The sequence below is a fragment of the Anabas testudineus genome, chromosome 23 (assembly GCF_900324465.2).
Source record: "Anabas testudineus chromosome 23, fAnaTes1.2, whole genome shotgun sequence".
Classification (NCBI taxonomy): domain Eukaryota; kingdom Metazoa; phylum Chordata; class Actinopteri; order Anabantiformes; family Anabantidae; genus Anabas; species Anabas testudineus.
The window spans coordinates 11,143,353-11,168,430 of NC_046631.1; the positions used below are offsets into that span (position 1 = coordinate 11,143,353).

The 25,078-nt window shown below is 40.8% G+C and overlaps 3 protein-coding genes across 7 annotated transcripts; 2 read left to right on the plus strand and 1 right to left on the minus strand.

Moving 5' to 3' along the window:
* Nucleotides 1-1,860: 1,860 nt before the first annotated feature.
* On the plus strand, nt 1,861-4,113 carry trim35-14 (tripartite motif containing 35-14). The gene is made up of 7 exons (XM_026361183.1): nt 1,861-1,950; nt 2,112-2,550; nt 2,660-2,755; nt 2,826-3,056; nt 3,164-3,186; nt 3,275-3,393; nt 3,525-4,113. The coding sequence occupies exons 2-7, from the start codon at nt 2,137-2,139 to the stop codon at nt 4,067-4,069; spliced, it is 1,428 nt and encodes a 475-aa protein (XP_026216968.1). The 5' UTR covers nt 1,861-1,950; nt 2,112-2,136; the 3' UTR covers nt 4,070-4,113.
* A 471-nt stretch (nt 4,114-4,584) lies between these two features.
* Nucleotides 4,585-7,519, plus strand: LOC113164287 (protein mono-ADP-ribosyltransferase TIPARP-like). 2 transcript variants are annotated; one of them, XM_026363520.1, is made up of 6 exons: nt 4,585-4,830; nt 5,103-5,876; nt 5,987-6,146; nt 6,281-6,468; nt 6,604-6,873; nt 6,960-7,519. In XM_026363520.1, the coding sequence occupies exons 2-6, from the start codon at nt 5,113-5,115 to the stop codon at nt 7,405-7,407; spliced, it is 1,830 nt and encodes a 609-aa protein (XP_026219305.1). In that variant the 5' UTR covers nt 4,585-4,830; nt 5,103-5,112; the 3' UTR covers nt 7,408-7,519. The 2 variants fall into 2 exon arrangements, with proteins under 2 accessions (XP_026219305.1, XP_026219304.1); XM_026363519.1 differs by lacking the exon at nt 4,585-4,830 and having other exon boundaries at nt 5,032-5,876.
* A 193-nt stretch (nt 7,520-7,712) lies between these two features.
* zmp:0000000711 (tubby-related protein 3) lies at nt 7,713-24,721 on the minus strand. Of its 4 annotated transcripts, none has more exons than XM_026363523.1 (12): nt 24,631-24,721; nt 18,760-18,801; nt 17,273-17,324; nt 13,845-14,007; nt 13,479-13,709; nt 11,297-11,430; nt 11,002-11,193; nt 10,799-10,911; nt 10,428-10,545; nt 10,244-10,342; nt 9,935-10,106; nt 7,713-9,784 (listed from the first exon to the last, which is right to left on the minus strand). In XM_026363523.1, the coding sequence occupies exons 1-12, from the start codon at nt 24,648-24,650 to the stop codon at nt 9,651-9,653; spliced, it is 1,470 nt and encodes a 489-aa protein (XP_026219308.1). In that variant the 5' UTR covers nt 24,651-24,721; the 3' UTR covers nt 7,713-9,650. The 4 variants fall into 4 exon arrangements, with proteins under 4 accessions (XP_026219308.1, XP_026219307.1, XP_026219310.1 ...); XM_026363522.1 differs by lacking the exon at nt 24,631-24,721 and adding an exon at nt 24,131-24,316; XM_026363524.1 differs by lacking the exon at nt 24,631-24,721 and adding an exon at nt 24,437-24,456 and having other exon boundaries at nt 7,714-9,784.
* Nucleotides 24,722-25,078: the final 357 nt, after the last annotated feature.

Consider the following 25,078-nt stretch of genomic DNA (forward strand, 5'->3'; position numbering starts at 1 on the left):
CGCGGCTACTTCATGTGCTGCAGCCCGCTGAGCTGTAGCTGTGCAACAACAGGAGCAACAAGCACAGCATTCACCGTAAAAACTGTACTTTTCCTTCTAATCTCTCATTTATTTATCTCCCTGCTGACCCCTGACCTCTTTAACTCACGCCCATTAACCAATCACACCTCGTCATGACGCTTCATTTTCCAATCACAACAGAATTAAAAGCACAGGTTGTACATAGTTCACTGCAACCAGACTACAACATACACATCAATCCCAGTGGAAATTATTTCTATTAACCTAAACACCAAATTAAAAAAATAAAGAAACAATCTAAAACAATTTTACTGGTTATGCATATTATCCTAAACTTAACAAGTACTGTTATTTTTGTATATAAGGTATTAGTCTACATTGCACTAATCATCTACTAAATAAATGCTTTATTGAAGAAATTAACAACCAACACATCTGCTGGAACCTCAAACACCACCTGTGTTGTCAGCCTCGTGTCAGAAACAGTATAAAGGCCACCAGCGCTCTCAAGTGAAGAAACTAAAAGTCTATTAAAAGTAACTTTTAGAAAAATTGATTTTATCTTGAGTTTTTCATGAAGGTGACAGGTTGGGCCAAGTACAGACTACTCCATCAGTCAAGGGTTCAGGACACGAGGTTTTTCAAACCAATTAATCAACAAAATCACCTTCTGCAGCTCTGGGCCAAAAAGACGAAGACTCTTGAATCTCTGTGTGAGCTCAGCTTCTTTTTCTTCTTCTTCTTTTTTTAAATGTCAGTATCCCGTCAGTTCCTTTCACCAGGTTCTTGAGCTCTACTCATTCACCAGCTGCCCTGGATTGTGTGTTAATGTAAATGTTCCAGAACTAATGAGCTGTTAGATGAGTGCATGGATAACAGAGCCAGTAAATGAAATTAAATGTAATGTGACAACAATAAAGATAAATGTAGTGGAATAAAAAATGAAATATAATCTGTGGAACTTTTGCTGACCAGTAGACATTCAAATGACCTGTGTCCTATGTTATAATGAAAATGTATATATATAATGAGAAATGCCGTATGTAAATGAGCCTGGAGCAGCACAAGTCTTGAATTATTTTAATTACTCAATGTTGCATTTTACTACTAGTAAAATATTGACATCGACAAGAGAGACTGTGTACGTATTATTTAAGTTTCCTCTGAAAATCCATTGTAAGAAATTCTTTCAGTGGCCTTGTGAGAATGTTTTCTCTCATAAAAACAGCTCGATAGCACAGGAGGATCGATAAGTGACGACTTATAGCAACTGGTATAAAAGTAAGTAAGTAAGTAAGAATGAAATATACAAAGTCTACAATTTGAGGGGATCAATAAATAATGTTGTAATAATTATTATTATTATATTTCAAGTTGCAAACCCTTAGTTTGCCACCAGGTGGCGCGAATTGCTCCATAGAGGCAAATGAGAAAGAAATGCACCTTATAAATTGTTCAGTTTTTTACAATGAATATATTTTAATGTAGTTTTTTTTAATTCTACTGATTTATTTATTTATATTTCATAGTTATAGTTGATTTGGAGCGATGTGATGACTTTGTGAAGGTTGTTATTGTTGTTTTCAGTGGCGTTCAGTCTTGTGTTTTCTTAACCAACCAACCACGTTATTATCATATTTTGAGGAACTGTTAGAACCCAAATGAGATAACAGCACACAGTGTCGTACGTTTAAAGAAAAAGCATCTGTTAACCCCTTATATCCTTTTGTGGACCATAGATTTCCACAGTAAATAAGACATTATGGTTATTCAAGGGTTAAAACTGGCTGCTCTGCCTCGGAGACTCCACCTCCTTTGAGTGACTCAACAAAACAGGATCCAGGAAGTCCTCACAGTTGGGCACGTATCTGGTATTTCTGTCACAGCACTTTAGTTGACAGTTATATTTGGCTCTGATCTGTCTCATATGTAAGTTGTACAGTTGTTTATTTTGCTTTTAAACACTGATTGTTGTGCAACAGTCTTCATAATGTGAAGTAAATAAACTGCAGTACTTGTTGTTGTGGATATAAACAAGCTTTCTCTGTGTTCGATCCCGACCTGCCCCTTTGCCCTACTTTCGTTTTCAGAGTAAAGTGGGAACTAAGTGTGAGAATGGCTGGCAGGCTCTCGCTCCCAGAGGTGGACCTCTCCTGTCCCATATGCTGCGAAATCTTCAAGGACCCCGTGGTCCTCAAGTGCAGCCACAGCTTCTGTGCACTCTGTCTGCAGAAGTACTGGACCCAACGAGGCCGCAACCGCGACTGCCCTCTGTGCAGAACCCAGAGTCTGGATGAGCCAGTGCCCAGTCTCACCCTGAGGAACCTGTGTGAGTCTTTAATCCAGGACGGTGAGGAGGCAGCAGGGGAGCTGTACTGTGAGCCAGGGGAGGTGTGCCCCCTTCACGGGGAGAAGCTTAAGCTTTTTTGCCTGCAGGACAAGGAGCCCATCTGCGTGGTTTGTCACACCTCAAGGAAGCACAAACAGCACGATTGTTGCCCTGTCAGTGAGGCCATTGTAGATGTGAAGGTAAATGCATCACTTGCAAAATGAAAAGCATTATGTTGCGTTTCTGTTTAAGCTAAAGTTAGATTGATCTGTTTATATTCAATGTACTTTCTCTTAATTATCTCTGCAGGAGAAAATGAAGTCCACCCTCAGCTCTCTACAGGAAAAGAGGGACACTTTTAACAAAATGAGGAAAAACTATGAGGACACGGTGGCGCACATTCAGGTGAAAATCATGCGATACACATGAAGTGCTGGTTAATTTTCAAGCCAAGCTTATGCAGGTTTTATTTCAGGTTCAGGCTCAATTTGTGGAAAGGCGGACCCATGAGGAGTTTCAAAAGCTTCACAGTTTCCTTCAAGTCGAGGAGGAAGCCAGGATGGAGGAGCTGCGAAGGGAGGAGGAGCAGAAGAGTCGACAGATGAGGCACAAGATTGAAGAAATGGAACGAAATATAACGTCCGTGTCTGTGTCCATCAGAGCCTTAGAAGAGGAGATGGCTTTAGAGGGCATCTCTGTCCTTCATGTAAGCAGGTTTCAAATCTGAAAAAGTGCATGGATGCTTGCGTAAAAACACAAGTTCTTCTTCACATATAAAATAAAATTTGCATCTATTTTTTCTATTTTTTTCAGAAATGCAAGAGGACGCTGGCAAGGTAAAAAAAATAAACCTTATAAATAGAAATATAAAATGTCGTCTTCCTTTGTTTCATGTGACACAAACTGTTTTCTTTTTTTTTTCAGTGTTATTGATCCAGTTGAAGATGAAGTTGTGGCTCCAGGAGCACTCATAGATGTGGGCAAATACGTGGGTTCGCTCTCATTCCAAGTATGGGAGAAGATGCATAAAATGGTCAAATACAGTAAGTACACACAGTCGTGATGAGGTTCACTCTGCACTGAGCTGCAGCTTCACTTGCTGCATGGGCTCCTGAGATGTTGAAGTGTCAGGATGTAACCGCAGACGGCTAACATTCTGCCACGTTTTCTCCAGCCCCAGTCACTCTGGATCCCAACACTGCTGCCCCGTGGCTCATCCTGTCAGACGACCTCACCAGCGTCTGCGACAGCGACGACAAACAGAAGCTGCCCGACAACCCAGAGAGATTCGACCCTGACACGGCCGTTCTCGGCTGCGAGGGCTTCACCTCAGGAAAGCACGCCTGGGACGTCAACGTGGGAGATAATACAGCATGGGTTGTCGGCGTGGCTAAAGAATCTGTCAAGAAAAAAGAGAAAGTGTCTTCAGTGCTGATAAATGGATACTTGTGTGTGTACTTTTACCACAAAATGTACTTTGCAGGTACATCTCCATTAACGCGCCTTAACCTGAAGAGCAACCCGCAGAGAATCAGGGTGATGCTGGACTGTGACAAAGGCAAAGTGTATTTCTACAACCCACAGGACAACACACACATCTATACCTTCAAGCACGCCATCACTGAGAAAGTCTTTCCGTACTTCTGGGTGGGCTGTCAGCAGTGTCCTTTGACTGTCGAACCACTGGAGGTTTCTGTGAAAGCTGTTGAGTATTTTTGAGAGTGCATTTGACCTTTTCTTCGTCTTTTATACATTTATTGCAGCAAACAAACGGGGGCTTTTATACATTTATTGCAAAAAGCATCTGATCTGCTTCTACTTTGGTACAATGGCTTCAACCTTTATCAAATTAAATTATTAGTGTAGTTATTTTTTACTCAGACTGGTGGCGTTAACTGCTATAAAAGGTCCCTGCAGACTTTTACTTGCACTTTGTTGTTAATGCATGAAAAAAAGCACTAAAGATAAATAAGTTTTATGTCTTCAACTTATAGAAATGATTTTGCATTTGCCAGCTAATGTCAAACTCTACATTTCCTTTATGTGCAAATAAAGAAATGATGTGACTGAAATGTGAGAATGCACATGAACAGAATAAATAACAATAAAAATCCTGATAATTGTGCAAATATGAAATTTAGTTTGCTTAATTTAATATAAACATTACTTTGAAAGTTGGTTTGCACAAAAACTCACAATAAATAATTTCTTCTTTCTAAAGAAACATGTTTAGTGTCACTTTATTTCCATTTAACAGGCCTGAACCTTGTAAATGTCGGTAGAAATGCACTTTAATAGCGTTTCAAATATTTTTTTTTTATCCATCTCTCTCCACCCACTCACCTGTGCAGGCTGCCACCTCCACACCGTCCTCCATCCCTTCATTTCCTCCTTTTTAACCTCCTTTTTAACCTCATACTTGTTCTCTGCTTGTGTCCTCGGTGCAGCTGAAGCGCATTAAAGTGCCTTTTTCCATCAAGGTAATAAAATCAGCCAATAATCAGCTGATTGATTAGCTTTGTGCGCTAGCGCTAATTATAGCTGCGGTGCTAATGCAGCGTGCAGCTAATGAGCAGCTGGGTTAAAACTGTTGTAAGTTAGAGCTTGAGAGAAATGTTGTGTCTTTATTGTGAATTAAATGATTTAAATATATTAATTAGACCACCAAAGTGCTGCATGACCTGAAGAAAAGATCAGGGATGAACCCGTTTGACCTCCACCTGCTTCTTTCTGGATTCTCTTTAACATGTAGGAAGTTGAAGATGGCTCATGATTCATCCACCAGAGGAGCCAAGAGAAAGATGGCAGCCAGTTTCCCAGACCCCTCATCCAGATCCTTCAAAGTCTCCCTGCTGAGCTCGTCTCTCCTCCTCCTGGAAATCCCTCCTGGCACCAACACCAGCCTCCCGGTGTGGGACGCCATCAGGTCCCAGCAAGTTGACATCAGCTGGACCGTGGAGCCGTACAGCATCAGTGTTCATTTCACCCCCGTCACCTCTACGCAGGGAAAGAGCACAACATCTGGAGAAAGCACCAGCGTAGCGGAGACCTCAGCGCTTCCTTCTGTCATCCTGAACCCTCAGATCCAGCCCACCACCCAGGGGAACGGGACCTCGCCGAACACCTCATGTGTCCTGATCAGCTTGCCCAAAAACAGCACCCAGTTCCTTCTGTGCCCTCCACGTCAACCACAGGCAACACCTCCAAAGTCAGGCACCGTCATGCCCACACAAGCCCAGCCTGCCCATCAGCTGAGCATCCCGAAGATGCAAGCCCTGTCCAAAACACCTGTGCCCTCACCTTTCCACACCAAGAACTCCTCTGAAGTCCGGATCTGTGACAGATTCCTGTTAAATATGTGTCAGGAAGGGGACAAGTGTAAGATGCACCACACGCCCTTCCCGTTCCACTGGCAGCTGTGGTGTGTGACCACCCACCAGTGGGTCAGCATCTCCACTCACTCGCAGGTCTTACTAGAGAGGATCTACTGCGATGTCAGCCACGACGTTGTTCACATTAACGATGGGTGAGTGACAGGGAAGACCTGGGGAAGCCGGGTCTTATTATCTATACATTACATCAGATTCCTCGTTAACAGCTGTCTGTTGATGCTCGTTTGTCCTTTAAACGATGTAGAAATGTCCACTACAGTCTGAACCTTGACTCGATGGAGTTGGACGATTCATCTAAATATGACGCCGTGAGACGACTGACAACCTCTGATAAGAACCCCTACTTTCCCAGCACCTGGAAAACCTACTGGTGGAACGGCCTCGTCTGGAAAGAGTACAACAAGGTTCTTCTTTATACTTCTACACGTTTCTATCTAATGTTTTTCTTTCGGCTTTCTCACATCTCCAACCACCGAATTCCAGTTAGTTGCACCCGGTGTCATCTTTCTTGTCTGCGCTTTCATTCATCTCTTTGTAGAATGTGTCCAACTTGCTGCTGAGGAAAATGCGTGAAAAGAAATCTGAGTGTTTCTTTCAAATCAACGCACAAGAATACAAGCTGGACTTCACCAGGATGACCCAGATTCATGTCAACTCAGGGTTGGAGAGAAGAGTTCGCTGCAGACCGATCTACCGCTCCCCTGAGTCCATGCTGCCGTACCTACAGTTGGTATCCTGCATCTCAACATGTGTTGTTAACTTTTGGCCAGAGTAAATGTGGATATTGCATGATATTGGCAGTAATCAGGCAGAATTTTCTCTTCATTACTTTAATATCCCATTTCCATTCTCCACACACAGCACGGGAATCATCACTAATTCCCCCGATGCGACCAGGGATCCTCCAGGAGCAAACTTCAGCGTGGACCCGCTGGAGGAGTTTAGCTCCTGGTATCCTCCAGTGTGGTGTCTGCCCTCAGAGGACGACTACAAACTGGTGACTGTTCCAGCAGGGACACAGGCGTACTGCACAGTCCGAAACCTTTTCTGCGAGGGCATGCCAGAGACCAAAGTGGACATCATCAGCATCCAACAGGTCCAGAACCTGCTCCACTGGGACAAGTACCAAAGGTCTGGCTGCTGTCTGTATCAATAACTACACATTACAAAAGACTTGAAGCTGCTTTAAATCACTCACCTGTGTTGTCGTTACTCAGGCACAAAGCCCACATGCAGAAGCAGAACACCAAGTCCAAGGAGCCGCTGGAGAGACATCTCTTCCACGGGACAACTGAAAAGGCCTCAAGAAACATCTGCCACAACAACTTTGACCCTCGCGTTGCAGGAGTCAACGGAGCATCCAACGGTTTTGGCTCATACTTCGCCACCACCGCCTCCTACTCCAACAGCTACTCAGCTAAGGAGGGGCCAGCGGAGATTCGCCACATGTTCCTGGCCAAAGTTCTGGTGGGGCGGGTGTGTTTGGGAAAGCACAACTACCGCCGCCCACCTCCCGTCACCTCCATGAAGAAGCACTATTGTCTTTATGATTCCTGCGTGGACAACATGGAGAAACCCACCATGTTTGTAGTTTTTGATAGCTGTCAGTGTTACCCATACTACCTGATCAAGTACAGAGACATACCCAAAGAGATTGATATTTGATGAAAAAGAGCACAAGGTAGCAGGGGTGTGAGTTGATGTTCAAACATAAACAGTGTTAAAGGCATCCAAGTTTAAGATGTCCTCAAATCAGGTTTATCAAATGTTACCACTTATAGCTGCAAATGTTCAGTTTGCTTATTTTAAATAGTAGTACATAATGTAGATTATGTGCAGTGAAGTTCTGTTCAAAAACAAAGACAGTGAAAATGTTAAAACATATCCCAGCATGTGACCCATTTTTCTAAATCTTTATTTTGGTTATTTAAACTTTTTACATAGATTGAAATAAGTACATTTGTTTTTTCTTTCAAATGTGTTCTGAATCAAATTCACATTTATGAAAATAAACTGTTCACTGAATACATTCATCTCAGTGTATTAACATGATAAACAAACCATTGTCATAATTGAATCTGTTGAAATGACGCCATGTACCTCGAAGTGTTCAATGTTAGCGGAATGTGTTTCACCAAAGTCTCTTGAAATAAAAGCACATATTTCAAACTATCTTCTATAAATCTTTTTTCTCTCTTCAAAACACCGTTAAGAAGGTTTCTTGACCGTTATCGAGTACAAAAATGTTAAAACGGCAAGTTCGTAAACTGCTGGCACAGTTGTTTTAAAAGCATTTGACATTTGTAATACCAAATATTTGAGATTGCATGTAAAGGAATGTAACCAATGTACAGATCCAACATGATCATGATGAGCTGAAAAACAACACAAACCTTCTGAAGACTTTTCCCTTCAGGCATCCAGATGAAACTATATTAAAGTAACTGTGACTCCACGGTATTCTGAAATAGATATACAAATGTTTCCAGTTCCATTTAAATCCTTCATAGACATAAAATACATTGAAAGGAAAAAAAGTTAGAGATATTTAATGATGCATAAATAGTAAAAGGATGTGATCACTTAGGAATTTCCCTTAAGTTTCTCTTATAATTCAAAATAAAGGAATTAGATTCTGAGACAAACTAGACAAACAGTATCCAGCTTCATCTCATCTGGATAAAATGTCACCTAAATCTTACACACTCAATGTAGATACAGTAGAAGTCTTGTAGCCATAAACATACAAGCTAGAGTGACTCTTCTAAAAGTGACTGGAAATGACTTTTTGTTTTTATAATTAAGACTGCGAGAAAGAATCAAATAAGAAGGCATAACTTTGTCTTTTAAATACAGTATGTATATATTTACTCTTAAATGTGCAATTCTGCATTTGTTTTCTCTTTAGTGATAACCAAACTTGCTATAACAAATAAAAATCACAGTCACAAGACAAAAATGACACAAAAACATGAATAACATAAGACTTAATAATGCACTTTCCACAAAAGAATAAAAAAACAAACATGATTATAAAGAACTGTGTCAAATTAGTAACAAGTAGATGATGGTTAAATCATACAGCCACATTTAAAGATGTAAACAAGATTACAATTCTGGACACCCGAGAAGAAAATGCTGAATGGATGAAATTAAACATTTCTTACCAAAAGCAACTAAAGGTTTGGTCATCAGGTGGCGCCACAGACGAGGCCATGTTGTGCAATCCAAAACGGCTTCTGCTTAGTGAGTTGAAGTTAACTTTCTTAGAGCTACACCGCTAGCGTGGCTAAAAACACTGAGTGAAATGAAGTTTAAAGGCAAAGGAAAATACAGGATTAATACACATATTACTGCTTCAAACACATTTAACATCAGTTGTTTTGTCTCAGGTGTCTAACAAGAGCACCTGTCCCCAGCACCATCAAATGCCGTGCTGTTTAGTTTTTCCCTTTTAGCTCATACACGTGTGCACATACACACACATATACCAAACACAATGGGTAAACCAATATTGACAGAACCCCTGTAAAATGGCATGAAAAACTACAGTCCTACATAAGAGAGCTGTTGGATTTGCCAACAGAGCACCAACCCCTCTGATCTCGGAAGATTCTCAGTCCCAAAAAATGCCGTTCACTGGAAACTGGAACTGCTTTGAGTTCTTGCAGATGTTGAACCTGCCAGAACTGATGGAAGGCGAAACATCTGCAAGAACTTAAACCAAATTCAGTTGCCACTGCACAGCATTAATTTTTACAACCCCTCTGACCAAAGTCTGTATTTCAGTCTCATACTTGTTTCTTTTCGTCTGTGTGAAGTGATTTCTGATGATGTAAGCAGTGTTGCTGTTGACATCATAGAGCTTTGAGGGCAGTAAAGACGGCGTGGAAGTTAAAACTGAAGGTTCATTCACAGGCCAACTTGCTGTCAAAGCTCGACAGGCCAATGGCAAAGGCTTGAAGGGCACACATTGGGTAGTTGTAGTCCAGAGTGAAGACGTCTTCAGCCACTCTTCCAAACTGCATGACAATGTAGTCAGCTAAAGTGAGGGGAAAGAGACAAACATACTGGGTCACTTACTCTGTTCCTTCTCAGTGATAACCTCAATCCTCAAACTGCTGCACGGGAATAGCACAAGAGCATACACCAAAAAAAAGATACTGTGTATTGAGGGTAGGGAAATACTTACGGTCGTTGTCGTGAACTATCTGAAAGTTCTTAACTGAAGCTTGAGTCACGCGACCATGAAAGTTCAGCACATAAGACTGGGTGTCGTCGTTCCACACCGGGGCTTTGTTGTGTAACTCTATGAGGTTGTCAAGAGAGTGATTCTGCCACCTGCTAATGAGGCTCTCCTGCTCCTGTCACACAAGCGTTGATTGAAACAATAAATTTAGCTGCTGGTTAAAACAGCATAGTGATAAACGTATCTTTGAAAGTACATTTACCGTATATACAAAGTGAAACTGATGAGGACATTACAGTCAACCAGACTCACATTTTGAGGTCTTACTGGGACTCTCTCAAAGTTCATATTCATGCCTGGAATGATTACAGTCATTTTACGTGGTCCTTTGAATCCCAGCACATTGGTTTCCTGCCAATTGTTAATGAGAGAATGTAACAATTTCACACAGCAAAACTAATCGACACACTAGACACATCGTTTGTCATCCACTCACATAGCAGATAGCAGCCAGCTCCTGCCGCGTGTTGCTCTCTTCAAGCAGAGCGCCGGCGTTTTTGCAGGGGTTGGTGCCATTGTCATACACTGTGAATTTAGTCCCCATGAGGTTGGACCTGTAAAAATAACCACAGGTAATTTCTTATTTTTCAGCTACTTAGTCATATGAAGAGGGAGCAGTAAAAGTTCTGCACTCGACTTTCTCAAAACACAGGTGCCTAAAGGTGCAATTTTATTCACAGTTTAACGCAACTGCAAAGAGTTACTGCTAAGCTAAAAGTACTAGTAGTATCAAAAAAATGACAGTTAAGAAAAGACAATATAGGTCTCCAAGAGCACAGGTACTTCTAAGTAGAAGTCTGGTTTTACCTCAGTTTACCAATGAAGCTCTCTCCCTCTCGCGACAGGTCAGTGGCATCTACCGAAATTAGGTAATTTGATGTCTTACTCTTCTTCCGCTTTCGTCCTGCCAATAGAAACACCTGGAAAACAATTTTAAAATATCACATACTTAAGTGTGAAAGCGTTTTAAGACACCTATCCCGATGTACAGTCCCATGGGCCACACTTACCCTCTTGCCATCTTCTCTTTCCATGTGCATGAAGTAGGTGGGGTAGAGGCCGCGGTCCATACCCTTCTTATCCCGGGTGATTCGACATTTAACAGTGACACCACGTGGAGCTGGACGCAGGACAAATTCCTCAGGATTGGTCACATCAATTAGTGAGCTCTCTGCTGCCGGTGATGTTGGGGTTCCAACCTCCTGGAAAATATTTGTTAAGATAATGGAATGAATATCTATGTTTTATATATGTGAATATTAATGTAACAGGCTTGTTCCTCAGTTAATGTACTGAGCTACTCACTGGAACGTCTTTTCCACTGGCAGCAGAGGAAGGTCTGGTGGTGTCTGTGTGGGGGGATAGAGAGCGTGGCCGTTCCTCCTCTGCATTGTCCTCCTGTTCACTGGCTTCATCGAAGTTCATACTGCCAGACAGACCTGGGGAGGAAAAAAGGGATATAACTTTAATGATACATGAAGACCTTTACAATTTTCCTGCAGGGAAGCTAACAAGAGAGAAGAAGAAAATGAGTCCCACAGGCGGTGTGTATCCACAACTACAAAGGATCTAAGAAATAGTTCATTTTCTTTCTTCTCAGGGACTTCTTTAGTTTTAGTGCAAAATTGTCCCAAAGGTGTATTTTACAATTTTATGTTCATATATTATGATGAAGTTAAAAAATGGTAGCTTGTACAGTTAAAACTGCTCTTTTTTCTATTTCTCTGACATATTCAGATAGTTTTTTTTTTAGATGGGGGACACAGAGACCTGGAAATCTGAAATCCAAACTGATTTCTATCAAAGAGAACAACGTCATAATACTGTTAAGCTCTGCTCAGCGCTCATTGTGCCAAAAGGTCACATTTGGCTCGTAGCCTCAACAAAAGTTCTACCTGTCATAGCCAATGCATCTTTTTATTAGTCAGTTTCTGCCAGGGTGAGGTTAATGTCCAGAGATGAGGCTGACGCCCATGGGTTGCATCTGTGTACATGTGCAGAGACAGCTCCATGCAGTTGTACAGATGTAAAATGGGCCTGTTGGTTGCAGCTTCAGTTCATTTTAATGTGCTGTCAGAAGGCAAGCACTGTCCATTGGTATGTAAACATCTCGCTAAGGAGGAGAATATGTGTTATCCACAACGCTGCAGTGTTTTAAAGTAGATAATAAACACCTTTAACTATGCCTAAACTGTTTAACCAGGAATTTAATTAATTAATATGATGTGGGTGGTGTTATGTTGAAACATTCTGTTTGATGACTGTAAAATAATAGTCAGTCTGGCAAAGCAGAACATTTTCTACTTGCAAACTAAAAAACTCTCTGACCTCAAATGTCTCTGCCACCAGATTAGAATGGGGTAGAGGTAGTAGAGCACTGGCCTATGCCAGAATGAATTATGCAACAGACAACATAACGAAACACAATGTTTATACTGGGCCATTTACAAGACCTGAATGGAAGTGTAACTATCCCTGAGAGAAAGAACAAAAATACTCAATGCAAATGTTAGTTTCTCTCTAACAGTGACTCCAGGGCACCAATTAAAACACCAAACAAAGTTGTGTGAGCCAGCTGAATGAACTCGGCCATCTGGAAATGTCAGAGAGGACTTATGATGGGCTAACCAACATACTAAATAAAAGCACAAAGAACTCACATCTACATAATAATTACCACACAGCAGCTCAGGAATATTAATTAGTACTGCAGTCAGCCAAAAATACAGCTCTTGATTGAATGAGTTGATCAAATATGAATGCAACTCAAAAATTCTATTTCATCCGTCTCCTTGTGGGTTGGAGTAATATGCATGGACAGGAAGCCAAAAATACCTGCTAGAACTCCCGAGGATATATTCCTACTGTAGGATAAATGGGCTGACATTAACAATGAGCCCCTGCATTATTGAAAGGGACAATGGCGTGACATTAAAGCCAGTGAAAATAAGATATGAAAAATACAGGTTATCTGTCTATAGTACCAATACTGGGGAATTTGTAAAACTGTTTTAACCAGTTTGTGGTGGTTTTGCTTTGCAGTGCAGGTGGATTGAAAAAGTGCACAACCCTGGTCGGGATGGATTTTGATATCTCTTCCATAAACTTTATATATCGCTGTCATGTGGCTGGTGAATGAGTTTGGGTGGCAGTAGCTATAATGATACCATAGATGAGCACTGCAGTGTGAACAATGCCCTGGCCTATTATTAAATGACCCATTTTTCACTGCGTCACCATCAATCACACCACTGTCTGCATCTCTATTCTATACTGCAGCAAGGAGTACTTCACATTTTAAGAATTTCGGTAATAGCTAATCTGGGACTTAGAGAACTGTGACTTTATTAATACAAAACGTTTTACTAAATTCAGTCACCAGTGTGTACCATACTAATTTGAATAATTTATGTTTTTGCAGTGTTTATTTATTTTATTCTCACTCAACTCATCACGTTGTCCTTGTTTATGGTCTGCCGAGACTCACCTTGTTTCTGCAGAAGTTCATGGATATCTGTCTTGGGCTCCAGCAGTGTCTCTGTGTCTCCATCTCTCTCAGGATCCTCAGCAGCAGGTGACTGAGGCTGAGACTGAGACTGAGACTGAAACTGGGACTGGGACTGGGTTTGGGTCTGGGATTGGTTCACAGACAGGATTTGAATTTTTGTTCCCAGATCAGGGGCTTCTGATCCCAGGAAGGCTGCTGGGCCATCAATACCTACAGCAACAGGTGACAGTCAGTTGTAAACTATGGTCTGATAATCTGAGTTACGATGATTACTGAAAAGGTACTTACATCATCTAGGATGAGTTTTATAAAAGTGATGCAACATAAAAATGGTGTTTCCCTTACCATCCATGATGACATCGTTGACGATACTGAGTTGCGACTCCACCAAGGGGGCCTGCTCCTCGCCTCGGCGTGTCCTGGAGCGCCGGGGCCGAGCCTCTGTGTTGGGTTGGACCATCAGGGGTTCCTGACGCTTCCTCCTCTGCTTCTGTTCCAGAAGTGCCCTCTGTGAACCAAGCAGTCAGAAATGGCATGGAATCTCATTCTATGCACAAATTTACAACCCTTCCATAGCATGAATGGAAAAACACTTGATGCATATATAACAGGCTTCTATTAAATGTTCAAAGAGATTAGAGTCATTGAACTTAAAAACATCCATTCTGTGTGTTGAAGGTAATTACTGTAAATTAGCATGCAGGACATCTTACAACCTGTGCTTATCAAAAGCTATTTCAAATGACCACAAGAATAACATGACTCAGCTGCACCACACCATTAGTGTTATTAGTATAAGTTCAGCTGAGGCTGAGGGAATGGAGGTATCTAGCCATAAACTAAACTACTAACAAGTGAAAATCTGACTTTGTGGTGGCAGATAACAAAAGGTCAAGCAATCAATGTCATTCATACTTATATATGGTTTTTATTGTGACTGGTTGAGCACATGATTTTATACAAGGAAGCCGAAACAACCTGAAGATGTCACCCTGATAAGGGCAAGAACGCTGTAAATGTTTGGTGAATACAGCTTTATACACTAGAGAAGAGTTGTTTACGTTATTATTATTGATAGATTCATCATTTATGGACCATGATATGGACTCCCAAACAATTCTCAAGAATCTCAAGAACAATATGACTACCATGGCTAAAACCCAGTGTAAGCTGGACAAGTCACACAACAAGATGGTTCTTCAGTGGGAGGAAAAAGGGCTAGATCCTGTCTAGTCCCAATAGGCACCAAGATAAGCACATAATTTACTAAATAGCCAAAATAATGGGTGCTTTGAGAGTCTCATTTTGTGTGATGATGAATAGTGTATTGTATACTGTAAAATGGATCGTTCCCTGTACTAGTGGCTGGTTGTCTTGTGCTTATAGTGAATTATTCTATGACTTTGTGATGAAGTTTCAGTAACGATTACAAAGTTCATTCTAGTCATGTTATGTCCACTGATCCAAAGCCAGAGTCTCTGTGGTCAACGCAGCCGATGGATTACGCAAGCACATTAATTAGTGCATTAAACGCACAACAAGTCCTGTTTAGTGAGCTGGAAGAGACCAACAGACTTCTACTCATATTTAAGCCAAAAAGCTTTCATAACTCCTCAGTCCCTCTGCTAGAATTCAGAAAATGTCTCTAAGAAATCTGTCACACTGTTTCCTCCCTTCTGTACAACTACAGTTACGTAAAGCCCTATAGAGCATTGACAACAGATGAAAAAAATATACGTCCATTTCAAAAGGAAATGATCAAAATTAATGTAGTAACAAAAAGAGTATTAATATCTCTATTAATCATTTAATGTGAAAGCTTGTGACAAGTCTGGGAGAGTTATTATTCAGACGTGACAAAATATAGTTAGAAATAAAGGTCACAAATGATAAGACATAAAGCAGCGTTATCATAATAAATATCAACACTGATAAATATTGCATAAGTGTTAAGTGTCTTGGAAAGTTGTGTAAAAATGTATCTTAACTGAAGCTGACATCAAAATTTAATTCCTGGTGATTTAACATTTACCCCCCAAATTTTATGAAAAAGCAGGACTAATGTAAGGTTTAAATGATTTTGAACACAGATTTTTTCCCACTCTGGAAGCCTACAGGCTGGCATCTGGCTAGTTTGTGTTGTCTTCCGTTTAAATAGCTATTTTAAGACCCTGTACCCTATATTGCATTCTTTTGTAAAGACAGACTACTTGGCATTTTCGCACCAGGATGTGACTTCACTGTGGCTTTCCCAGCCCTTCCTGTGTCAGGCAAAACAGAAGGGACTTTAACATGCTTTATAATAATGTGTGTCCTTGCAAACAATTCGAAAACACTAATACAACCTAGATAATGTCAGAAAATATGTCAACATAGACATAGAAGCTTACGTTGAGTACTGTCAAAGGAAGCTTTGTGGATGTCTGACTTTTGTCTGTATTTTTGTCTATATCAGAAAGAGACTAGAAACAGTCAGCTAAGAGGGCTGGGTCACACATGTATCACTCATATGATGAGTGTTATCTTCAGGCAGTTGAAAATAATATCTTAGAAAAAGAAATAGTAGAAGTTACCAACCCGTTCCATTGACATGCTGAAGTTTCTCTATTAAAAAAACACTAAATGTCCCATTTATCTTGAAGTCAAAATTAAACCACCAAACAGCAGTTGTAAGCAGGAAAGCTCTGTCTCATTGTCCCTCATTCCCACTCTCATGCTGAGTTTCAGGATCAATAATCCGACCTCCAGTCTTCTCAGTTCTGCGCGGTCCTCTGGCAGAAGAGGGTCTGTCGCTCAGCCAAATACAAAGCACAGGAGTGTGTGCGTGCTTGTGTGAGTGTGTGCGTACGCACCGTCACCGTTGCTAAATGAATCAGCAGTCATTAGTGCTCCAGTAGGAAAGAGAGAGAGGGAGAGAGGCTTCGAGGTGTCATATGCTCACAGAGCTCCTGGAATTGTTCGCTGAAATGAGGTGGGAAACCCTGAAAATAACTATTTATTTCTCATTATTTTCCATAACCTGCATCGGACTCCCTTCTGGGCATAAATCTGTTAGTGCTCATGAGTTATATAAAAACAAAGGACTCTCAAGTGAGGCTTTCTGGACTCTTTCTGGAAAAGTGCACAGCACAACTGAGCCACACTGGGACCATGGGACACACACACACATACAAAGCCAGGCGCCCCACACTAAATCCTCCTCTCTCTTTGAAGTCAGACCAATCCGGCCCTTCTGTTCCTGTTTGACTAATGTGTGAGATAGTGGAGTATGGCTTCCAGCTTAAATCAAAGCTGCACTGTGCAGCTCTGCAACAAGGTTTGGAATAAAGCACCTTGCAGAGTCTCAGGGGGAAAGCATGAAAACAGAGCAAATGTGTAACACAAGAGGGGATGTGTCAGGTAATGGGTGATAAAAAGAAGCAAATCAGCTTCAGCAGTAAGAAAGCATTAAAATTCCTGTGACTGGGCAGGTGAAAAACTGGAAATTTCCAAAACAACAGCAGTAATCACTAAATTGCACACCGCTGCATGATGTTTAAGCTGCTCTTGCCAAAAGCTAGGCACCCCTCAGTGACATTAGAGCACTAAGGTCATCTCCAGTCTTTAATTTCTTCAACCTATAACACTGTCTCAGTGAGAGTTAGACAATTTAATCAGACTACCAACGCAACATAACAGCTCCACAAAGAGACACTAAAGTCTTAATGATATGATGATAAGAAGAAACAAACTCAAAATGCGTCTTGTTCATTTGTGAATGGCTGAGTTCCTACCTGTTTTTCCAGCTTCTGCTGCATTAGACCAGCACCATCATCTTCAATGCCACTGCAGAGTAAAGGAAAAACATTACGAAGAATTAAGAGATTTCACGCATATTACTCTTTAAAAGCATCTACACTACTTTCCTTATCAAACCAGTGGAGGGCACCCCTGCTGCAGTGTTATTATAAGGCATGAACTTTTTATCCTATCTAGTCTTGTACGAAAGGAAATTGTGTAATGGAGTTAAAAGTTTTAAGTTAGTTTCTAAAAGTGTAAATCAGAAATGTAGAGAGACTTTAAAATGTAGAAGCTCCAAATATTGAATCTATGTACACGAATAGTGACCCTATATAAACTTAACTCCTAAATACTGACAGGTCAAACAATGATCTTCTAAGCTTCTGACCTTCTGAAACATTGTATGACTCACTCTGAAAGAAAAAAGAAAGCAAGTTTGTGAAAGAAAAAACAAGAACAAGAAAAAAGGTCAAAGCTCCAGCTGAGAGAATGCCTTGCAGTCCCCTGGGCATTCACCCTGGACACCTATCTGTAGGGACTTGGCCCATGTTGCTTAGATACAGTGAGGAGAAAGAAGTGCAACAGCAGGAGTTTGTATTATCAGAGACCTACAGTATCTCCTGTCTCCATCACACACACACAGTTACACACTTCCTCATATTTCCCCTGTCAAGTAAATACTCAAATATCATGCTCTGCTTTACTAAAATGTCTTTTTAAAGAGAAGGATTAAGGGTATGGGATGAGAGGTATCAAACCATCCTGCCTATTAGATATCTCACTTGCTCATCCTCACTCCCTAGTTCCATCTCCTTTAGTCACTTTCACATCCTCCTTACAGAGCTAGTGTGTAGGTGATGACACACACACACACCACTCAAGGACCTCAAGCCCGATGCTGCTTCACATCACAGCTCATCTCTCAAGGACAGCCGCTGAAGGTGGTAAGTGCCAGAAACTCATTTATACCAAGGAGCACACAAGTGCTTCAGTGAGCCTGTTCCACTCTTCAGTCCCATCGTCATGATCATTATGATCTGTAGCCAATCCTGGGTTGAGTCATGATCTGTCCATTCTACATCAGCATTAGTCATCTTGCACCAATGTGTCTTGTCATCACTTGTAAATTCTTCCCTAAGTTTTCTTTACTGTTGACACTGGCAAGCAACAAGTCCCCTGGGAGGCTAGTATGGTAACTGGGAAAAAGTGAGGACGACAGCGAGGAGGGTTACAGAGTGGTCAATGACAGAACCTTTTTAATAACACATAAAAAACTTTAATTCAGGATGGTGATTTAAAGGATGAGTGAACTGAACTTTAAGACCTGGACAGTTATGGTCTGTTAGGTTATTGCTGTCAAATGGCGCTTTTACGAAAGGACGAGTAGACTCATTAAACACAGTCTAAATTATGGCTAAGAAACAATCTTCTACATCCCTACACCAAGTGTCAGTGTTGTGGGGTGTATGTGGCACTCTACCTTGCTGTTGAGTGAGAGGAGAAGCTGGCAGAGCTGGAGGGTCTTCAGGGACAATGGTGCCAAGGCAAGCAGGAGCGCAGGACATGTGGAAAATAAAACAGTGAAAGATGTTCAGCACAAGATCAAAAACTCTCCCAAACCTGTAGGTCAGATGTAACAAGATAGCTATTATAGTCTGTGTATCAGCAGAGATTACGCTTTTAGAGAACAAATGAGTGTCATCATCATCAACACTACAACCTGCTGGGGTCAAAAAACTGTCCTCTACCACAAGCGCTCTAAGATACACGTAAACTTACAGGATGCCTCATCACAGTAGTGTGTGATTAATGTTTCATTAGTCCGTCACAGCTTGGGTGACAAGAGACGAACACACCGCTGTTGTCGCTTACTTGTGTGTCACACCATGGTAACCATGGAGATTTCACCACCGTCAACAGTGCACCTCCACCATCATTGATTAAAAACCTGCAGTCAGAGCTTCACTGTAATTGGACGCCTTAGCACAAAGATTTACAGAGCAACAAAGGGAGGGCTCTGCCAAGGCATGAAATTGCTGTTGAGCTGCAAAATCAATTGATTTTTCCAGGTCTAATATGATTTAGGATGTAAAAGAGGACAATTTAACCAGTTACTTTGTTCACTTAGCAATATAAAAATGCCTGCCATTAACCAGGGGGACCTTATAATCAGAACCCAGTCCATTTTGTCAGTTGTTCATTTTAATTAAAATCCTTCCACTTTGCCTCTTCAAAAAAGGATTTAAAAGTTGAATGAGCTTAACTTAATTTCTGCCACAGGCTATACAACTCCCTAGTTAGAGAGGGCAAAGAATAAAATGAAAGACCGATAAGATTAAATGCTTAATTCCCTGAGGCTCAGTGCACAGTTACCAGAAAAAGAAAATATACCGAAATATAAAAGCATAAAAGGACAAGTACAGCATCTGACATTGAGGCCATGCAATCTCAGTAGGGCTTTAAGTTTTCCTCTAAATAATTCTGTAATTCTGCAGGCCACCATCCTAAACTGTGACTACTGTCACACTGAGGAAGCAAAATCATTACTGGACTTCATCCACCTGCCCCATCTGCAGCCCTATCATTGAGTTGCCATCTATTTTCCAGAGACACAGGTTTGGGTGTACCATACCTTTCTACAGACACAGTGACACTGAATCTGACAAGCTCACTTTTTGAACAGACTCTGACAGGCTTCACGCAGTCATTATACCCGTTGTTGTTTGCCAAAGAATTGTCACAGAACTAGTATGTAACCTCCCCTAAACTCATAAATAGTAATTTCTATATTTCTGTTTGTGTAGAGATGCATCAGACAAGATTAAACATGTCAACCCTGCAAATATTCTGATCACTTTTTCACAAATAATATATGTATTTGTTTTCTTTTTACTTTTTAAAAGGAGATAAATGGGTTTCCCACAATGTTAATGACTGTTGTCTCTTTCCTCAGGATTAATTAGTCTTCCTAAAGGCTTTTCAAAGACAGTTGCTATGGATTCTACACATAATGCTATCAGGGTGGTGAAAACTCTGGGTGGGAAAAACCCACCAAAAGTGGCTGTCCTAGGCATTTTCAAACGCCATGAACAAAGGTTAGTTTAACATAGCATCATTAGATCAAATCTAGACATCAGGAGCCATGAGACAGACAGTATTACAGCTGTTTCAGTAATCAGTTAGAAAGATAATCTGACGACACACTCAGTTACAAAAGTGTTCCAACCAAGCAGCCAAAACAGGATGGACATACAAACACACATATCACCAACTCTGGTTACAGCACGCAGTCACAGTCTGATGCTTTGAATTAGTAAAGACATTGTGGCAGAAACATGAGCATGAGCCACAACTTTGACTGCAGCTAACATCCATCCTGGCACAGGCCTCTGCAATTCTCCATTCAGAAAATAATACAGCTCAAAGCATTAAAATGTAAAATACATGTGACAATGAAAGGCCAAGGCCTAGTTTTGAAGATCAAACAAAAAATGTCTACATACTATCAACAACAACGTATTACAAAAGATACGGTACTGTAGGTGTGACTGAGTGCAGCTACCTGTATGACCAGCGACTGTAGACAGGCTGAGAGCCCCCATTCTTTACAGTGTCCATGGATGCAGCTTCAGAAGTGCTATTCCAAGGTTCTCCTATCTACACAAGCAAAATCTTCATTTACACTGGAGCTCAGAAATGCTATTTAGTCTGTACCCAACAATAAGCCCTACAGGCTTCAAGCTCTCTGCTGAGAAACAGTATTAATGTCCCACCCAGGGGAGTGACAGCTACCAGTGGTAAGGCAGACTGAGGTCGGAAGACTTGGAGCTGTTACCATGACTTCACACTTCAGGCAACACGCAAGGAGTCAGCAAGGGACAGGTGTGAAAGTGACAGGCAGACATCGAACAAAGTCTGAACATTGTGTGAACTATCAAAGTTAACCGAAACAGATGAACTCCATGAATGAAGAAAAAGGCAAAGTATGTTTATGTTTAATATATATTCATTCCTTCTCAGTGGCTGGGAATATTTCCATAAAATATCAGTTGGACTAGTTGTTATCACCTAAATGCTTATGTTTTACTGATGATTACTTTGCAATATCTTTCTGAGAGACTCAGCAACTGGTCACAGCCCATTTCCTCTGACTCATAATTGAAGATTGCATACATCAAACTGCATATGCACGCATACGTCTGTCTAGCATCTGAATTATATGCAACAGTGGGCTTTTATTGACCTTTAAATAGCCCAAATCTCTTCTAAAAATGAATTCCCAGTCAACATTACTGGGTAACTCTATGATCAACGGTCAGCATATGAGTAATATATTCCAGTCTGTGTTCTGTATAATGCTGTTTTAAAAAGGTAACTCAATGAACTGAAACTTATAGATTATTCGTTCTAAAAACAGATATTGTGTGGGGAACTTAATCTAGTTGCTAGGAGACCAGAGCCTCCTAATCGTTTTTTTTTTCCTTACTTGCAAGAGAGAAAGAAGGCACAGAGAAAATGAAGAGTTTGTTTGTGTATGTTTGTCCTGAGAGATAGGAGTAAAATGGCATATAAGTCAACTCATGGTAAGCAGGGGAATCAATCACCAGAGGGGGTAATTATTGAGCTCAAAACAAATGATGGAAATATGCTATAACAGCTGATAATAATATCATCTCCCCAGAGGACGACAAAGGAAGCTTTCCACACATGACTCTACTAAACTGATGCTGTACTTTGCTTTAGCAGCTTTAAAGACTTCAAAGCTGCTGTGCATCAAATGACAGACCTTTGGAACCATTTACGACAAAAGCAGCAACTTGGCTAATGATAGCTTACACAGGATCTAAGAGTAAATATCTTGCTTAAACACTGATTCATCATCAACATTCAGCAGAAGCTACATGCTTTGCATTAAACAAGTGGAAAGGCCATTACACATTCCAAGAAATGTTTTTTCCAGTCTATGCATGAGAAACAGAGTGGATTACTCAGGCCAGCTGAAGCCTATGTGTTTGGAATGCATTGAACAACCACAGTAAATCACAACTAAACCACAAGTGATGCTTGTAGCTCCAGAGGCCAACCGACATCTTTGTGGTTTTTAATTGGATTTATAAAAATGGTGTTACAATGTCCCAATAAGATGACTTTCTGTTCCGCCAAATCCTGGTTGGCCAGCCACATGTTCCAACTGTGCTGATAATTCCAGAGAAACACTGATTAGTATTCAGCTAAGACTGCACCTGAGTTGTGGCATTAATAGCTAATATAACCTTTCAGTTGCTGATTCTAAGCAGACACAAGTGTTCTTTATATTATACTGAGATGTCCTATTTCTCATTTTATCTGTGGACAGTGCAACAGTCTACCCAGGAACACAGTGCTGCAAAGTGCAACTTTATCAGCCTCCCACTTTCAACACTACACTCATGTCTGCAGTCTTCCCAACATTACCCTTGTGTGGCTGTTATGAAAACTGTCACTCCTCTCAAATGTGTCATCTCTGCAGTCTGGCTCTGGAATTTGTAACTGCTTCACTCTGCTGAGTAGCAACAGACATAAGTTAAAGAGAGAGAGAGAGTAATTACTAAAGGGGTCCTTGTGCTTTCAGAAAAAGACTGCAATGACCCATACAAGATTCAATAATAACTACACTATTAATTATGAAAACCTCCTTACGCTTACCTTGCCTTGTATCTCACTTGTAATTCACTTTGGATAAAAGCGCCAAATGACTGAGATTAATAATGAGAGATTAGTAAAAAGGTATAATAAAGTAGAGAAAATAGAAAGGTCCCTTATTTAACTAACTTTCAAGACTGAGTACTACAAATGCTGAGTCACCCATCTGTGAACTTAAACAGAAAGTATCTGGATTAGTTCTACTAAAAGCAGTGTGCATCACAGCTGGTGTGCTGATCGGAAAGGAGCCTGTTGCTGTGGCTCACATTACTTTAATGACACAGTTTCAAGGCCAAGAGTTTTCCTTGCATAAGATTACAGTGTTTGCTAGACATCTGGGGAAAATCATAAACGTGAGTTTCTATCAATATTTCTATAACTGTAATAAACATTTTGTTCTATGCGTATATGCCATACATGAGAGGGACTGGCTGAAAACTGATAAAATCAAACCATCACTCTGGGATTGCAACAGGAAAGGGTGGGAGCTGCTTTGATTTTATCTCCATGAAATGAAAGCAGACCTCTGCTCCGGTGTTTGAAATTGTGTACAGTGCCTTCCATCATGCAGAAACACACACACATACACACACACAAACAAACAACAAAAATAACCCTTTTTCCTAGCATCTGTTAGAGTGACTAGAGGAACACACTGTGGTGCTGTATCTGTTAAAACGTTTGCTACACTACTTTCAAATGATGACTTAACGTCAGAAAACATCCATATCATTAAGTCAATGGGTCAGCATGGTCTCCAGCTTGATTAGTGGTGATGAACACTACTAGTACAACAGGAATGCATTGACATGAAAAAGGCAGTGGCTACAGAAAGGCATGCTCAAACATGACATGCAAACATTTATTTTTTTCCCCTAAGCTTCTCACTCATTGTTGTCAAAGCCGAGACAGAGAGTCCGACTTCCTGACTGCGGATCTGTGATGCCGATCATTTGATACTCTGTAATTAAACAAAGTGCTGGATTCAGTCATTCCTCATTCAAATTTAAGTTATATTTAGTAAGGTGTTTTTTGTTTTTGTTCTTTGGCTTAATTTTACTTTAATTGTGAGAGAAAATAACGTTACCTCTTCAAGTGCTTGTCAAAATACAAAACGATTTAGTTGAATTGTAGCACTAGAGGTTAAATACATAATAACTAGCACTTACCTACGCATGTGTTTTACAGTACTGGATACCATTAGTACATCCATCCTCACTCCATCACAACAGTACAGCGGATACAGACATTTAGTTATCAGCGAACAAAGCTAACTAAGCACTGTTTAACAACGTCAACCACTTCTTGATAACGATGAATGTTTTTCCATTTCTAATGTCAAGCTAGAAGATGAAGTCATTACTGGAGCGATTTTCGTTTAAGGATTTATCGTCAAAATCATACAATTAGACATGTTAAATGTCATCTTTGTTTACCTCCCAGCTGTGGAATGTAACAGCTAACTAGCTTCTTACCGTTAGAAGCTAACGTTAGCTGCCTCAGCCCAGGCTCCACTCTGTGCAATGGTGCCTTTATAAAAGTTGTGGGCGACGGGTAAGTTTTTCGTGTTAAAGAAAATGGTAGCCAAGCCGACGAGTTTCTCATCCCACAGCTGACTAAACACAACAAATACGAACACAGCGTACACGAAGTGTTGGTTTTATTTTACCTTATGCTGTAGTAACTCATGTTTATCCGCGGTTGCTAAGGAAGGTCCTCGTGCGGCAGTTCACTTTTTGTGGACGCGGTTGAGGAGAACTCTGTTGCTCGGTCCTTAGTTACCGAACACACCAACAAGGAGCCTTCCTATTGGTGGGCGTGTGACTCAGGTGGGACTTGATTGGTGGATATTCTTGAGAAGGGAGGAGGGTCGTCTGCTGCAGAGAGCTCCTGCTTTTTCCCCTTTTACCTTGAAAAACGCGATCGCTCTGTGATTCGGGAGTCTGTCATGCATGAAAAGCAAACCCATTGTCACAAAAAAGCGGAATACACAAGGTTTTGGTTTGCTACAGTGACCAGTAACCATGACAACAAATAGTTCAAGAAACTCAATGAACCCACCAAGTAATAAAGTCTGTTTGTTACAATTGCTCATGTCTCTTTATGGTCATCCTGTG

Bases quoted from the DNA above. Each gene is read 5' to 3' on its own strand.
- trim35-14 (XM_026361183.1), top strand. From the start codon at position 2,137: ATGGCTGGCAGGCTCTCGCTCCCAGAGGTGGACCTCTCCTGTCCCATA. The intron at 2,551-2,659 runs GTAAATGCATCA...TTATCTCTGCAG, and splicing joins AGGCCATTGTAGATGTGAAG to GAGAAAATGAAGTCCACCCT. The intron at 3,394-3,524 runs GTAAGTACACAC...CGTTTTCTCCAG, and splicing joins GCATAAAATGGTCAAATACA to CCCCAGTCACTCTGGATCCC.
- LOC113164287 (XM_026363519.1), top strand. From the start codon at position 5,050: ATGAACCCGTTTGACCTCCACCTGCTTCTTTCTGGATTCTCTTTAACA. The intron at 6,147-6,280 runs GTTCTTCTTTAT...ATCTCTTTGTAG, and splicing joins TCTGGAAAGAGTACAACAAG to AATGTGTCCAACTTGCTGCT. The intron at 6,469-6,603 runs GTTGGTATCCTG...CTCCACACACAG, and splicing joins TCCATGCTGCCGTACCTACA to CACGGGAATCATCACTAATT.
- zmp:0000000711 (XM_026363522.1), bottom strand. From the start codon at position 24,174: ATGGATGTACTAATGGTATCCAGTACTGTAAAACACATGCGTAG. The intron at 13,710-13,844 runs GTAAGGGAAACA...CTGTTGCTGTAG, and splicing joins CAACGATGTCATCATGGATG to GTATTGATGGCCCAGCAGCC. The intron at 10,107-10,243 runs GTGAGTCTGGTT...CTTGTGTGACAG, and splicing joins TCCCAGTAAGACCTCAAAAT to GAGCAGGAGAGCCTCATTAG.